At 50.2% G+C, this 14,896-nt stretch overlaps 2 protein-coding genes across 6 annotated transcripts in view; both read right to left on the reverse strand.

Annotated features, from left to right (window-relative positions):
• On the reverse strand, window positions 1–3,892 carry LOC128818503 (uncharacterized). Its single transcript, XM_053997898.1, has 5 exons — window positions 3,811–3,892; window positions 2,212–2,383; window positions 1,467–2,103; window positions 1,198–1,224; window positions 1–237 (listed from the first exon to the last, which is right to left on the reverse strand). The coding sequence occupies exons 1-5, from the start codon at window positions 3,890–3,892 to the stop codon at window positions 118–120; spliced, it is 1,038 nt and encodes a 345-aa protein (XP_053853873.1). The 3' UTR covers window positions 1–117.
• Window positions 3,415–14,896, reverse strand: part of LOC128818631 (zinc finger CCCH domain-containing protein 11A-like) — a 25,348-nt gene continuing 13,866 nt past the window's right edge. For 4 of the 5 annotated variants that reach the window (XM_053998165.1, XM_053998164.1, XM_053998163.1 and 1 more), the window contains 13 exons: window positions 14,696–14,893; window positions 14,370–14,486; window positions 13,206–13,286; window positions 12,839–12,949; window positions 12,423–12,485; window positions 12,150–12,251; window positions 11,569–11,634; window positions 10,305–10,796; window positions 8,407–8,480; window positions 7,131–7,527; window positions 6,010–6,161; window positions 5,523–5,587; window positions 3,415–4,534 (listed from right to left, as the gene is read on the reverse strand). In XM_053998165.1, coding sequence (XP_053854140.1) covers window positions 4,264–4,534; window positions 5,523–5,587; window positions 6,010–6,161; window positions 7,131–7,527; window positions 8,407–8,480; window positions 10,305–10,796; window positions 11,569–11,634; window positions 12,150–12,251; window positions 12,423–12,485; window positions 12,839–12,949; window positions 13,206–13,286; window positions 14,370–14,486; window positions 14,696–14,893 — 2,189 coding nt within the window. In that variant the 3' untranslated portion in view covers window positions 3,415–4,263. The remainder of the gene's footprint in view (window positions 4,535–5,522; window positions 5,588–6,009; window positions 6,162–7,130; window positions 7,528–8,406; window positions 8,481–10,304; window positions 10,797–11,568; window positions 11,635–12,149; window positions 12,252–12,422; window positions 12,486–12,838; window positions 12,950–13,205; window positions 13,287–14,369; window positions 14,487–14,695; window positions 14,894–14,896) is intronic. The other variant, XM_053998166.1, reaches the window with a different exon arrangement.

Raw genomic sequence — 14,896 nt, forward strand, 5'->3', positions numbered from 1 at the left:
AAAAAAAAAAAAAAAAACAAAAAACAAACCTCCCAAAAATATCAAAAAATCCCAAATAAAAACCCCAAAACCCCAAACGGCCGCATCTGGCAGGAGCCGCCCGAAGCAGGGGCGGCTTTAGGGCCGGGAGGAGGCGGATTTTGGGGTGACCCCAAAGCCGAGGGGGGCACTCACGATGATGCAGCCCTCGATCCTCATGTTCACCTGCTCGTAGAGCCACACCTGGATCCGGGATCTCTGCAAGGACACGGCCCCAAAAGGGACATTTTGGGGGTTCGGGGTCCGTCCCCACCCCACAGCAAGCTGGGATTCCCCCGGGGGTTTTGGGGTGCACGAGGAGCAGGGAGGGGTTGGGGGTTCTGAGGGGTTCGGGTGGGAAAAATGGGGTTAAAATGGGGGTTTGGGGTTTTTTGGGGGGTTTAAAATGGGGGTTTGGGGTTTTTTTTGGGGGGTTTAAAATGGGGTTTTTGGGGTTAAAATGGGGGTTCTTGGTGTTAAAATGGGGGTTCTTGGAGTTAAATGGGGTTTTGGGGGGTTTAAAATGAGGTTTTGGGGGGTTCTTGGGGTTAAAATGGGGCTGGGGCTGCTCCAGCCTGGGAGGGTCCAAGGATGGGTTGGAGAGTGGATAAAGTGAATAAAATGAGGAAAATTCATAAAAATGGGTAAAATGTGTAAACTGATTAAAATGAGTAAAATGGATCAAATGGATAAAGTGAATAAAATGGGTAAAATGGGTAAAATTGCACCCTGGGATAGTGAGAGCTGTCCCTGCCCATGGGATTGGGTGATCCCTTCCAACCCAACCCATTCCGGGCTCCCTGGGCTGCTTTGGATGGGATTTTGGGAATAAATCCTTCCCTGGAATTCCCAGGAGATCCGCGGCTGCCCCTGGATCCCGGGCAGTCCCCAGGGCTGGACGGGCTCTGGAGCACCCTGGGATCATCGTGCCCAGGGCAGGGCTGGGAATGGGATGATCCTTGAGATCTTCCAACCCAAACCATTCCAGGATTCCATTAAAAAAAATCCCAATTTCAGGACTCCTGACTCATTCCCAGCCTGTAAATCCGTGGCTGGCGCGGATCCCTGTCAGTGTCCCAGGCGGGGCTGGGCCAGGGGGAGCTGTCGCTGCCATGGCAGGGCTGGCACTGGGGGTGGCATTTGGGGTCCCTTCCCCCAGAGCCCGCTGCCGGCACTCACGTTCTGCAGGTAGCGGAAGATCAGGTTCTGGAGCCCAGCGTTAAGGGCACAGCGCAGCCGGGAGCCCCGGAGGTACGAACCGCCTGAGGGGAACCCGCGATCCCCGCGGTGCAACCCGCCAGCCCCGCTCCCTTCCCTTCCCTTCCCTTCCCTTCCCTTCCCTTCCCTTCCCTTCGCCTGTCCCTTCCCTTCCCTTCCCTTCCCTTCCCGCCCGCCAGCCCCGCGCTCCCCGCGCTCCCCCGGCGCCCTGAGGGCTGGCGGCAGGATACGATGGGCTGCACCATCACCTTCTGCACCTTCTGGCCCTGCCCGCGGGTACGCCATGGCTGCGCGGGGCCGCGGGCACTGCGGGACGGCGGCGGTGTGAGGGGATGAGGAACGCGGGCACTGCGGGACAGCGGCGGTGTGAGGGGGATGAGGAACGCGGGCACTGCGGGACAGCGGCGGTGTGAGGGGATGAGGAACGCGGGCACTGCGGGACGGCGGCGGCGTGAGGGCAATGGCAACGTGGGGCACTGTGGGATAGCGCCGGAACTGGATGAAGAACGCGGGACAGTGTGAGATTGTGCCGGAACTGGATGAGGAACGCGGGGCACTGTGGGAACAGTGACGGAACAGGAACGGGGCACTGTGGGAACAGTGACGGAACAGGAACGGGGCACTGTGGGTGTGAGGGCAATGGCAGCGTGGGGCACTGTGGGAGAGTGGCGGAACAGGATGAGGAACGCGGGGCACTGCGGGATAGCGGCGGTGTGAGGGAATGAGGAACGCGGGGCACTGCGGGACAGCGGCGGCGTGAGGGCAATGGCAGCGCGGGGCACTGCGGGACAGCGGCGGCGTGAGGGCAATGGCAGCGCGGGGCACTGCGGGACAGCGGCGGCGTGAGGGCAATGGCAGCGCGGGGCACTGCGGGATAGTGGCGGAACAGGAATGGGGCACTGCGGGACAGCGGCGGTGTGAGGGGATGGGGAACGCGGGCACTGTGAGATCGCGGCGGTGTGAGGGGAATGGCACCGCGCTGGGTTCTGTGGGACAGCGGCGGTGTGTGAGGGGAATGGCAGCGCGGGCACTGTGAGATCGCGGCGGTGTGAGGGGATGAGGAACGCGGGCACTGTAGGACAGTGACGGAACAGGAACGGGGCACTGCGGGACAGCGGCGGTGTGAGGGAATGAGGAACGCGGGGCACTGCGGGATAGTGGCGGAACAGGAATGCGGCACTGCGGGACAGCGGCGGTGTGAGGGGATGGGGAACGCGGGCACTGCGGGACAGCGGCGGCGTGAGGGCAATGGCACCGCGCTGGGTTCTGTGGGACAGCGGCGGTGTGAGGGGAATGGCAGCGCGGGGCACTGGGATAGCGGCGGTGTGAGGGGATGGGGAACGCGGGCACTGCGGGACAGTGACGGAACAGGAACAGGGCACTGCGGGATAGCGGCGGTGTGAGGGAATGAGGAACGCGGGGCACTGGGATAGCGGCGGTGTGAGGGAATGAGGAACGCGGGGCACTGAGATAGCGGCGGTGTGAGGCTGTCAGGAGTTTTTTCTTACTTTTTTTTCCTGTCATTTTTAGGATTTTTTGGGGGTTTTTTTTTGCTCTTGTGGGGTTTTTTTTTCCTTGCTCGTATTAGGATTTTTTTTTTTTTTTTTTTTGCTATTTTATTTGGTTTTAATAACCACAATTCATCGAAAAAAAAAAAATATCACGAAAAATGTTCCCCTGGCTCAGAGTTACAGCAGAGCTGTGCCTTAAAATGCCCAACTTTAAAATAAAGTGATTTTTGTGCTCTTACAGCGCCGGAGCTTTCCTGTTCATTTGTCCCACAAGCTGACAAAAAAAGCAAAAAAAAATCCCTGAAATCTCTCCAATGCCCCGTGTCCCGCTCCTGTCCTTGTTCCCTGGGATAAGATCCCAAATCCCCCCCGGCTGTCCCCTCCTGGCAGGGAGTTGTGCAGAGCCAGAAATTCCCCCTGAGCCTCCTTTTCTCCAGGCTGAGCCCCTTCCCAGCTCCCTCAGGACTCTCCAGGCCCTTCCCAGCTCCCTCAGGACTCTCCAAACCCTTCCCAGCTCCCTCAGGACTCTCCAAACCCTTCCCAGCTCCTCAGGATTTTCCAGCCCCTCTGGTTGATCCCCCACTCCCATGCCTCATTAATTTCTAATTAATTTCAGCATTCCCACCAAGCTGTTTTGATGCCATTCCTTCAATAAAGCACAGAGCTCTGCACGGACACCACAGTGAGCAGCCTACCTTTAATCCCTTAAATAGAATCATACAAATATAAAATGGAAGAATAAAATATTTACAGGAAAAAACAAAACCCAAAAAACAAAATGAAAAAAAAAGATCAAACCCACGGGGATTCCACCCAATCCCATCTCCAAAGGAGGCTGGAAAAGAGGGAAGCAGCCAAGGGGGGAACATTCCAGGTGGTTTTTTTCCCCCCCTCCCAAAAGGATCCCAGCTGGATGTGGGAGCTTCATTGCAGGGAGAAATCCTCAGAACCCAGAGGCACTTGAAGCAATGCTCCTTTTCCCAAATCCCAGGAGGAATTTTGCCTTCCCCCCAGCCCAGGATCCCAGGAAAAATCCCCCCAGATCGTTTGGAGCCAGGCTCACCCTGGCGGGGTTTGGTCCAAAATCCTGCCTCGCCTTTTTCCACCCCCTCTTTTCCCTGAATTCCCCCCAATTCCGAGTCCATCCGTGGATTCCAGAGTTGACATAGTAACTCCAGGGATTTTTGGGGTTCTCTGTCCAGGAGGGAGCTCTGCAGTGGGATCTGTGTCCCCCCAGGGAATTCCAAGTGCTCTGTCCTGTCCCGTGTGGGAGGAGCCGCCGGGACAAACTCAGCCTGGAATTTTGGGACAACTGAGAGCAGACTCTGCCTATTCCTAACAACCCAACTGTGCTTCCAGCTGGGAGAGCATCTCCTCCACGGATCCAACAACATTTACAGCGTTTCTGCGGGGTGTTGGGAGGAAATTTTGCTTTTTTAGGGTTTGTTTTTTTTGGCGACGCGTCGTTTCCCCGGATTTTGCTTTTTTTTTTTTTTTTCATAAAAAACCTCCCCTCTCAGCTGTCAATCATCTCCGAGAGTTCCAGCAGGAGATCATCCTCATCCTTGCCTGGATCCAGGTCGATTTCTGCCTCCAGCTTTCCCCCAGAGATCTCCCAGATGAGCTTCTCGAAGTCGTCCTCCACCGAGAGCGCGGCTTTGGCGGCGCCGGCCGAGCTCAGGCGCCGCAGCTTCAGCGGAGCCTCCAGGGAGGAGGAGGAGGAGGAGGATCCCGACACCTCTGACTGTGCCAGGGAATCCCCCTGGCTGCCAGGCTGCAGCTGGGGGCTGCGGAGAGCAGGGACAAGGGAGAAGTCAGCGAGGGAGAGGGGCCTGAGGTGGAGTTTGAGGCGTTGGATTTACAGGGGGAGGGGCTGGGATCAGCCTGGAGGGGTGGGATTGGGTTTGGGGGGGCTGGGATTGGGTTTGGGGAGTCCTGGATTGGGTTTGGGGGGGCTAGGATCAATTTGGGGGGGCTGGGATTGGGTTTAGGGAGTCCTGGATTGGGTTTGGGGGGGCTGGGATCAATTTGGGGGGGCTGGGATTGGGTTTAGGGAGTCCTGGATTGGGTTTGGGGGGGCTGGGATTGGGTTTGGTGAGTCCTGGATTGGGTTTGGGGGGACTGGGATTGGGTTTGGGGAGTCCTGAATTGAGTTTGGGGAGTCCTAGATCGGGTTTGGGAAGTCCAAGATCAATTCTGGCAGGTCAGGATACGTTTCAGGGTCCTGGATCAGTTTTGGGAGTTCAGGATCATTTTTAGGGGATCCAGGATTGGTTTTGGAGTCCAGGATCAGTCTGAGGAGTCCAAAATCAGTTTTGGGGAGTCCAGGATCAATTTTGGCAGTTCAGGATCAGTTTTGGGGTCTAAAAATCACTTTTGGGGTGTCCTGAATTGGTTTTGGGAGTCCTAGATAAGTTTTGAAAAGTCCAGGATCAATTTTGGCAGTTCAGGATCAATTTTGGGGAGTCCTGGATTAATTTGGGGAGTCTTAGATCGGTCTGGGGAGTCCAAAATCAGTTTTGGGAAGTCCAGGATCACTTTTGGAAGGCCAGGATCAATTCTGGGGAGTCCTGGATCGGTTTTGGGGTCCTGGATCAGATTTGGGGAGTGCCCAAGGGCAGCATTTGTAGGAACCCCAAAGCAGTTCTGCTGCACAGACATTAATTGCAATTAACAGTTCCTCTGGAGGGTTTTGGAACTGATTTCCCTCAAAGCTGGGATTTCCCCCTGGTGCCCACCCCACAAGGGAATTTGGGATTGGGAATTTGGGGTTACCTGCTCTGGGAATTCTCCCTCCGAGGCTTGGAGCCCAGGCTGTCCTCAGGAGTGGGAACAAGAACCTGAGAATGAAGAGCAGGACAAGTTTTAGGTTCTAAAAAACCCCAAATTTTAGGAGATTCTTCTTTTTCTGCTTCACCTGAAGTGAGGAAAAATCCCAAATTTTAGGGATTCATGAAATGAAATTTCTGAAATGAAATCATTCCTGAAAGGAGGAAAAATCCCCATTTTTAGGAGATGCTTCTTTCTCTGCTTCACCTGAAGCAAAGCATTCCTGAAATGAGGAATTTGGGCTTTTTAAAGGAATTTTTGCCTTGGGAAGTACAAAAATCCTTCCCAAATCCCAGCAGGGAATTCTGGAGATGCCTCCAAAGCAGGAATGTGCTGCCCCTGACAGTTCTGGGGTGAAAAGGGATGGGAGAACTGGAGAAAATTTCAGTTTTCCAGTTTTTTTTGGGGAATGTGGGGTTTTTTGGAACCTTACCTTGGCTGAGGGCTCCTGGGTGTCCCCGCTGGTGGCACTGAGTGGCTTCACTGCCACCACAGCAGGGGGGTGGCCCTCGGGGCCCTTCCTCTTCAGGGGCTGCTTGGGAGTGGCTTTGCCATCCAGAGGCTTCAGGCACACCTTGGCTTTGGCTGGGATGGAGGGAAAGGAGGGGAACATTTATCAATCAAATCCCTTCCTTTATCCATCAAATCCCTTCCCTTATCCATCAAATCCCTTCCCTTATCAACCCCTTTATCTATCAAACCCCTTTATCAATTAAACCTCTATCAATCAAACCCCTTTATCAAATCCTTTCATCAATCAAATCCCTTTATCAATAAATCCCTTTACCAGTAAAAAGGATAAATCCCTTTACCAATCAAATCCCTTTATCAAATCCCTTTATTTATCAAATTCCTCTATCAAACCCCTTTATCAAAAGGACAAATCCCTTTACTTATCAAATTCCTCAATCAAATCCCCTTTATCAATCAAACCCCCAAATCCCCTTTATCTATCAAATCTTGAGCAACTGAGCTCCCTAAACCCCAACCCCACATGGACCAGCCCCACAAAGCCCATCCCCAGAACATTCCCACAAACCCCAGTCCCAGAAGATCCCCACAAACCCCAACCCCAGAAGATCCCCACAAAGCCCAGTCCCAGAAGATTCCCCACAAACCCCCGTCCCAGAAGATCCCCACAAAGCCCAGTCCCAGAAGATCCCCACAAACCCCAACCCCAGAAGATTCCCCACAAACCCCAGTCCCAGAAGATTCCCCACAAACCCCAGTCCTAGAAGATTCCCCACAAAGCCCAGTCCCAGAAGATCCCCCACAAAGCCCAGTCCCAGAAGATCCCCACAAACCCCAGTCCCAGAAGATTCCCCACAAACCCCAACCCCAGAAGATCCCCACAAAGCCCAGTCCCAGAAGATTCCCCACAAACCCCAACCCCAGAAGATTCCTCACAAACTCCAGTCCCAGAAGATCCCCACAAACCCCAACCCCAGAAGATCCCCACAAAGCCCAGTCCCAGAAGATCCCCACAAAGCCCAGTCCCAGAAGATTCCCCACAAATCCCAGTCCCAGAAGATCCCCACAAAGCCCAGTCCCTACCTCTGCCTCTCCTCTCGGGCAGCTGAGCTCCCTTTTTCCCTGGATCCTTCTCTGGGTTTGTCCCTCCATCCTCCTGGGACCTGCCCCCTCTCCTCCTGCCCAGCTGGGCTGACCCCACAGCGGCCTCGGGGCTCCCTGACCCCGGGGGCTTCTCCTGCTTCCTCTCCTGGTTCCTCTCCTGCTTCCTCTCCTGGTTCCTCTCCAGGCTCCTCTCCTGGTTTTTCTCCTGGTTTCTCTGGTTCCTCTCCTGGTTTTTCTCCTGGTTCCTCTCCTGGCTCCCAGCTGGAATTGTCCCAGATCCCTGCTGCAGTTTCTCCTCCTGCCGTTGTTTCAGCTGCCGTTTCTCCCACATGATTTCCTCCAGGCTCTTCACCTGAACTCCAGAATTCCCTGAATTCTGAGAGGGGGAAAAACACACCAAGAGGGTTATTGGGGTGAAGATCTAGGGATAAAACCTAGGGATAAAAATCTAGAGACAAAAACCCCATGGATAAAGAATGTATGGATAAAAAGATCTGTGGATAGAGATCCATGGATAAAAACCTAGAGATAAAAAAAATCTATGAATAAAAAAAGATGTATGGATAAACATCTATGGATAAAAAACCTATGGATAAAAAACCTATGGATAAAAAAAATCTATGGGTAAAAAAAAATCTATGAGTAAAAAAAAAAATCTATGGGTAAAAAATGTATGGATAAAAATTTATGGATAAATCTATGGGTAAAAAATGTATGGATAAAAAAATGTATGGATAAAAAAATGTATGGATAAAAAAATGTATGGATAAAAATCTATGGATAAAAAAAAATCTATGGGTAAAAAAATGTATGGATTAAAAAGATGTATGGATTAAAAAGATGTATGGATTAAAAAGATGTATGGATTAAAACAATTCAAAAATCCAAATAAAGTAACTAAATAATTCCTTCAAAATAATGAATTAATTCATTCAAGGGAGGATTTGTTTCCTGGGAATTTCACTGACAGCATTTAGGATTTCTGCACAATTCCCAAATGAGGAAAGGTGGGAAAAAAAAAAAAAACAGAGAGCAGGAAACAAAAAGTGATGAAACTGTTGGGAAAATTTGTAATTTCATGCCCAAAATGCTCAGAAAGGGGAGGAGCTAATCAGAAAGGGGAGGAGCCAATCAGAAAGGGGAGGGGAGCCAATCAGAAAGGGGAGGAGCCAATCAGAAAGGGGAGGAGCCAATCAGAAAGGGGAGGAGCCAATCAGAAATGTGAAGTTTTTCTCAGGAATTTGCCCAGACTCACCTCAGCAGGTGCAGAGCCATTTTTGGGGGAAGGTTTGTTCAGCTCCACGATCATTTTTTCTTCTCTTCCAGGTGCTTTAAACCAAGAAAAACATCAAAAAATTGGTTTGTTTTGGGTTTCTTGAGGGGGTTTATTTATTTCCCTATTTTGATTAACAGGAAACAATTCCTGCAGGATTTTCTCTCTCCTTCAGTCCCACTGTGGATTATTATTATTATTATTATTATTATTATTATTATTATTATTATTATTATGTCCATTAGTAGTAATAACAATTAATAATTAATATTTAACCACAATACTAATATAATATTTACATAATATTAGTTATTAACTAACTCTATTTAATTATATTATAGACTAATATTAATAATAATGTCTATATAATATTTATATAAATATAAATAATTATTATTACTACTAATAAAATATTAATGATAATGTTGCACCACTGCTAATAATATTATTAAAATTAATATAATAATAATGATAGTAATGATAATAATGATAATAATAATGATAATAACAATTATAATAATCACTATAATAGTCAGAAATGGATTAATCCTTCCCAAACAATATTCCAAAGGGGAATGGGATGGATTCCAGCACTGGGAAGATTCCACCACACAAATCCAGGTTGAAAAAAAAAGGGAAATTACAGCACAAAGCTCCTCAAGGAATGATTTGCCAGTGGGAAATATGGGAAATGATCATGGAGTTTATGGAAAATGACAAAATCCTTTTAATCTGGAGCCTGAAACTTTTCAAGTGCACCCAGAAGGACAAATCCAAGCAGTTCCTGAGCAAACAGGATTTGATCCCAAAGGGAAGCAGAACTCCCAAGGGGGAAGCCCAATTCCCAGGGAGAAGCACAATTCCAAGGAGTAGAACTCCCAAGGAGCACAATTCCCAGGGAGAATCAACAATTCCCATGGAGAAGCACAATTCCCAAGGGGGAAGCAGAACCTCCAAGGAGGAGAACTCCCAGAAGAAGCCAAATCCCCAGGGAGGAGCCCAATTCCCAAGTGGAAAGCACAATTCTCAAGGAGGAGCAGAACTCCCAAGGAGCTCAATCCCCAGGAGAAGCCCAATTCCCAAGGAGGAGCAGAATTCCCAAGGAGCCCAATTCCCAGGGAGGAGCCCAATTCCCAAAGGAAGCCAAATTCCCAGGGAAGAAGCACAATTCCCAAGGAGGAGCAGAACTCCCAGGAGAACCTCAATTCCCAGGAGGATCCCAGCTCCCAGGGGATCCCAGCTCCCAGGGGATCCCAGCTCCCGGGGGGATCCCAGCTCCCAGGGGATCCCAGCTCCCGGGGGGATCCCAGCTCCCAGGGGATCCCAGCTCCCAGGGGGATCCCAGCTCCCAGGAGAAGCCCAGCTCCCAGGGGATCCCAGCTCCCAGGGGGATCCCAACTGCCAGGGGATCCCAGCTCCCAAAGGGATCCCAGCTCCCAGGCGATCCCAGCTCCCAGGCGATCCCAGCTCCCAAGGGGATCCCAGCTCCCAGGGGGATCCCAGCTCCTGGGGGATCCCAGCTCCTGGGCGATCCCAGCTCCCAGGCGATCCCAGCTCCCAGGGGGATCCCAGCTCCCGGGGGGATCCCAGCTCCCAGGAGAAGCCCAGCTCCCGGGGGGATCCCAGCTCCCAGGGGGATCCCAGCTCCCAGGGGGATCCCAGCTCCCAGGGGGATCCCAGCTCCCGGGGGGATCCCAGCTCCCGGGGGATCCCAGCTCCCGGGGGGATCCCAGCTCCCAGGGGATCCCAGCTCCCGGGGGGATCCCAGCTCCCAGGGGATCCCAGCTCCCAGGGGGATCCCAGCTCCCAGGAGAAGCCCAGCTCCCAGGAGAAGCCCAGCTCCCGGGGGGATCCCAGCTCCCAGGGGGATCCCAGCTCACCCACGAGCTTGGTGACCCTGAGCAGTTTCCTGCCCCTCAGGGCAGCCTCGGCCGGGGCAGCAGCAGGAAGGTTCTCCCCGCTCTGCTGCATCCTCAGCGCCTTCTCCCTCTTGATCTCCTCCAAGGTTTTGATCCGAACTTCTCCGGCTCCTTTGGCTCTTCCAGGCTCTGCCAGCTGCACCCTGCCTGCCACAGCTGGAGCAGGAATGTTCTGTTTCCTGGCATCAGCCTCACTTTTGGCCCTGCTGCTGAATTCCTCGGGTTTTTCCTTCTCCTCTCCCAACCTTTTGTGGTTTTTTTCTACCAGGGCTCCCGTCAGGGATTTGGTGCGGACAGCAGGGGAGGGTCTTGCTCCTAAATTGGGATCTTCAGTTTTCCTTCCTTCTCCTGGGATTTTGGCTGGGGGTTCCCCTCTCCTCTGGTTGGCTCTTTCCAGGCGGATTTCCTCCAGCGTTTTCACCCGGATCTCCTCGATGGGCTTGGCAGCTTTGTCTGAGGGCAGAAAAATCCAACCCCGAAATGAAAGAGGGATCAAGGAGGGGGAAATGTCTCCAGAATTCCTCCCAGCACTGAGGGAATTTGGGATTGAGGGCTCTCTTGGGCTGGAAGGACTTTAAGGATCATCCCAGGATACTTTCAGCTGTCCCAGGCTGCTCCAACCTGGCCTGGGACATTCCCAGGGATGGAGCAGCCCCAGCTCCTCTGGGAATTCCATCCCAGCCCCTCCCAGAGAAGGATTTATTCCCAAAATCCCATCCAAAGCAGCCCAGAGAACCCTGGAATGGGTTGGAAGGGATCATCCAATCCCACTATCCCAGGGTTCATTTTACCCATTTTATCAATTTTATTCACTTGATCCACTCTCCAACCTGGCCTTGGGCACTCCCAGGAAAGGAGCAGCCCCAGCTCCTCTGGGAATTCCCTCCCAGGGAAGGATTCCTTCCCAAAAATCCCATCTAACCCCATCAATCTGCAGTCACTCCCCTCATCCTCTCCCTCCATTCCTTGGGAATATTCCCTCTCCGCCTTTCCTGCAGGTTCCCTTCAGGCCACAACGAGATCACCCCAAAATTCCTCCTCTTCAGGCTGAACAATCCCAATTCCCTGAACAATAAACTTCTCCCCCACTCCTTTAAACCACTTGGATTTGGAAAATCAGAGCCAGTTATCCTTTAAAATTAACAATTTAAGGCTGCATGACAGTTCTTGGGAAGCAAAAAGGGAAAAAAAAAAAAAAAAGGAATATTTCAAATCTAATTTTTACCTGTCTCGGTGCTGCTCTGCTCAGAGGGCAGCCCCAGCCTCTCCTTCAGGGACTTCAGGACTTGAACTAAAAAAAACAAGAGAAAAAGTTTTAAAATGTGGCAAAACCCCCAATTTTGGGTGGGAAATGAGACAGGAGAGCACCTCAGTGGGACTCAGAGTGACCTTGAACCCTCAACATGCAAAAAAAGCAGGAGAAGAAAGGAGGAACAGAAAATCCCAAAGGGAAAAGCTGGACAGAAAAGCCCAAAGGGAAAAGCTGGACAGAAAATCCCAAAGGGAAAAGCTGGACAGAAAATCCCAAAGGGAAAAGCTGGACAGAAAATCCCAACCAGAAAAGCTGGACAGAAAATCCAAAGGGAAAAGATGGACAGAAAATCCAAAGGGAAAAGATGGACAGAAAATCCCAAACAGAAAGGCTGGACAGAAAATCCCAAGAGAAAATCCCAAGAGAAAAGCTGGACAGAAATCCCAACCAGAAAATCCCAACCAGAAAATCCCAACCAGAAAATCCCAAGCAGAAAATCCCAGCAGAACAGCTGGGCACAAGTTCCAGGTGGGAAATCCAGGTGGTTTTGGTACCTGTGCCTCTTTTTGGGGCCTTTTCAGTGTTTTCCTGCAGCTCTGCCTTCCTCCCCAGCCTGTCAGCAACGTTCCTCCTCAGGGGAAGGAAAGTTTTCCCACCTTCCAAAAGAGACAAAGTGAGAAATTCTTTCAGAATATTCCTCTGCAGAAGGGTTTAGAACAATCCCCCACGGAGCTGAATCCTCCCAGAGGAGTTTGGAATGTTTTTGGTTTTTAGTTGCTAACAGAATTTGTTGGTTTTGATGTAAATATTTCACAAAAAGCTCTCACCCGTGAGGGTTTTCCTTTTTCCCAGTCTGTCAGGAAGATTCAGCTGGATCACAGGGTCTTCCCCTAAAATGAGGAATCACCTTTTCAGTGCACCAAAAGCATTCCCAATCCCCTTATCCCACAAAAAAAGAACATTTTCTGGCTGCCAAAGCACAGGAGCTAAAGAAGGACTGGGAGGAGAATTGGTTTTAATGAGAAAACTTCCAGAACTTTAATCCCAACCTACAAAAATTCCCAACTTTTCCAACACAACCACAACCTTTGAAATTCCAATCAGGAAAGGCATCTCAGGGTTATTAGGATAATTACCTTAATAATCTATCTCAGGATTATTAGGATAATTATGCTAATTATCACTGCTTTGATTTAGGGAATGGGAATTTAGTGGAATGGGAATTTTGGGGATTTGGGATTACCTTCCTTGGAGGAGAGGGTCACAGTTCTCAGCACGGTCCGGACGTTTTCCTTCTCTGGCACGGGAATGCTCCGGGCTTGGAGAGGATCCACAGCCACTCCTGAAGGACCTTCTGCATGGAAAAACAGGGAAAAATCTGGATATTTCACATTTTTCCTTGCAATTCCAAGCAGGAAAAACAGCTGCCACATGCCAGAGTAGCCCCTCTATAAAAACACATTAGTTTGTATCTGTAGGATCTCCCAATTGCAAAAAAAAATTAATTCCTTTCAAATTTCCTTGTAAATTATCCAAGGAAAATCAGGATTAAAGCCAAGGATGAACAGAAGGCAAAAGGATAAGGAGGGATTTTAGGGATATTAACTCACCACCTTGTTTTTTGGCTTTTTCCTTGAGTTTCTTCAGTTTGATCTCTTCCAAGGTTTTTATTCCAAAATTTAAGTTGTCATCTGGAAGCACAGAATAGGTCAGGAAATTGAGGTAAGTCCTTCCCAAAATATTGGGAATAAACCCCACCAACACTCCCCAGGAGGTAAAAAAACCCAGAACAGGTGGGATTTTGGAAAACTGGCAGCTTTTTTCACCCTCCAAAGAAAAATCCACACTTTTGAGCACAAAGTCACGGAGAGGGATTAAAGATTCCTGAACTCCTTGGATCTGGATTTCCACAATGCCTGAAGGGACATTTTCAGACATTTAAATTCCACTTTAAACGCTCTCCCAACTCCACTTAAACCTCTCCCAACTCCACCTAAACTCCATTTAAACTCTACCCTAAACTCAATTTAAACTCCACCCTAAACCTCTCCCAACTCCACACAAACCTCCCTGAACTCCACTTAAACCTCCCTGAACCCCACTTTAAACTCTCTCCCAACTCCACTTTAACCTCTCTCAATTCCACTCTTAAACCTTCTCTCAACTCCACACTCCCAACTCCACTTAAAACTCCCTAAACTCCACTCTAAACTCTCTCCCAACCCCACTCTAAACTCCAGCTAAACCCCACCCTAAACTCCATTCAAACCCCACCCTAAACTCCATTCAAACCCCACTCTAAACTCCACTTTAAACCCCACCCTAAACTCCATCTAAACCCCTCTAAACTCCACTTTAAACCCCACTCTAAACTCCATCCAAACCCCACTCTAAACCCCATCTCAACCCCACTCTAAATTCCACTTTAAACCCCACCCTAAGCTCCATCTAAACCCCACCCTAAACTCCACTTTAAACCCCACTCTAAACTCCATCTCAACCCCACTCTAAACCCCACCCTAAACTCCACTTTAAACCCCACCCTAAACTCCATCTAAACCCCACCCTAAACCCCAACTAAACCCCACTTTAAACCCCATTTTGTCCCCCAGAACCAAGGCAGGAGGCTTTTCCCTGCTTGGGGTAACGTGGTTAGGTGGGAATGAGCTCCAGGACTCCACCCTGCATCCCTGGGCTCCGTTTGATTTTAGGGATATTTTGGTTTCAGCTGTGGAATTCTCTGCCCAGCCCTCCTCCTGCAGCCCCTGGAATACCTTGCTTTGCACTGGGGTTGGATTTCCTGGTGGAAATCACCCTCAGCCCATTGTGGGTCTCTGTGGCTGGGGGCTGGACTGGGGGTTTGGTTTCTTCTCCTTCTTCAGAAAGTTGGTCTGGAAGGGAAAATCAAACCCAAAATGAGATGATTTGTGGAGTAGGGATTTAGCAAAAAATGTTTCATTTTTAGGTGGTTTAACATTACAACCCCTAAAAATATTTATCACTCATTTCTGCAGCTTAAACCAGTGCGTAAATCCCAAATGTTGTCATTTCTATTTGGATTTAAAGCATAAAAACTTAAAATAAACTCAAGATTTCTCACCATCATCATCTTCATCATCATCTGCAGCGTTGATGACCACGGGGGGATGGGTGGGGCTGGGCACATTCTCAGAGTTCTCCACTTTCATCACCCCCCTGAGCTGTGGGGAGGGGTTGGACTGAACAGAGAGTTTGTTCTGCTGCAGCTGCACCATCTTCACCTCGTCCTCTGCAGCCTCAGGGGGGCTTGGGAGAGTGGCTG

Source organism: Vidua macroura, chromosome 24, assembly GCF_024509145.1.
Source record: "Vidua macroura isolate BioBank_ID:100142 chromosome 24, ASM2450914v1, whole genome shotgun sequence".
Lineage (NCBI taxonomy): Eukaryota > Metazoa > Chordata > Aves > Passeriformes > Viduidae > Vidua > Vidua macroura.

What these genes read in the sequence shown, in the direction of transcription:
- LOC128818503 (XM_053997898.1), bottom strand. Translation starts at nt 3,892, where the DNA reads ATGGACTCGGAATTGGGGGGAATTCAGGGAAAAGAGGGGGTGGAAAAA. An exon ending in AGGTGATGGTGCAGCCCATC is followed by an intron (nt 1,225 to 1,466) that starts GTATCCTGCCGC and finishes GCTGGGCTCCAG; the next exon opens with AACCTGATCTTCCGCTACCT. An exon ending in TCTTCCGCTACCTGCAGAAC is followed by an intron (nt 238 to 1,197) that starts GTGAGTGCCGGC and finishes GTGTCCTTGCAG; the next exon opens with AGATCCCGGATCCAGGTGTG.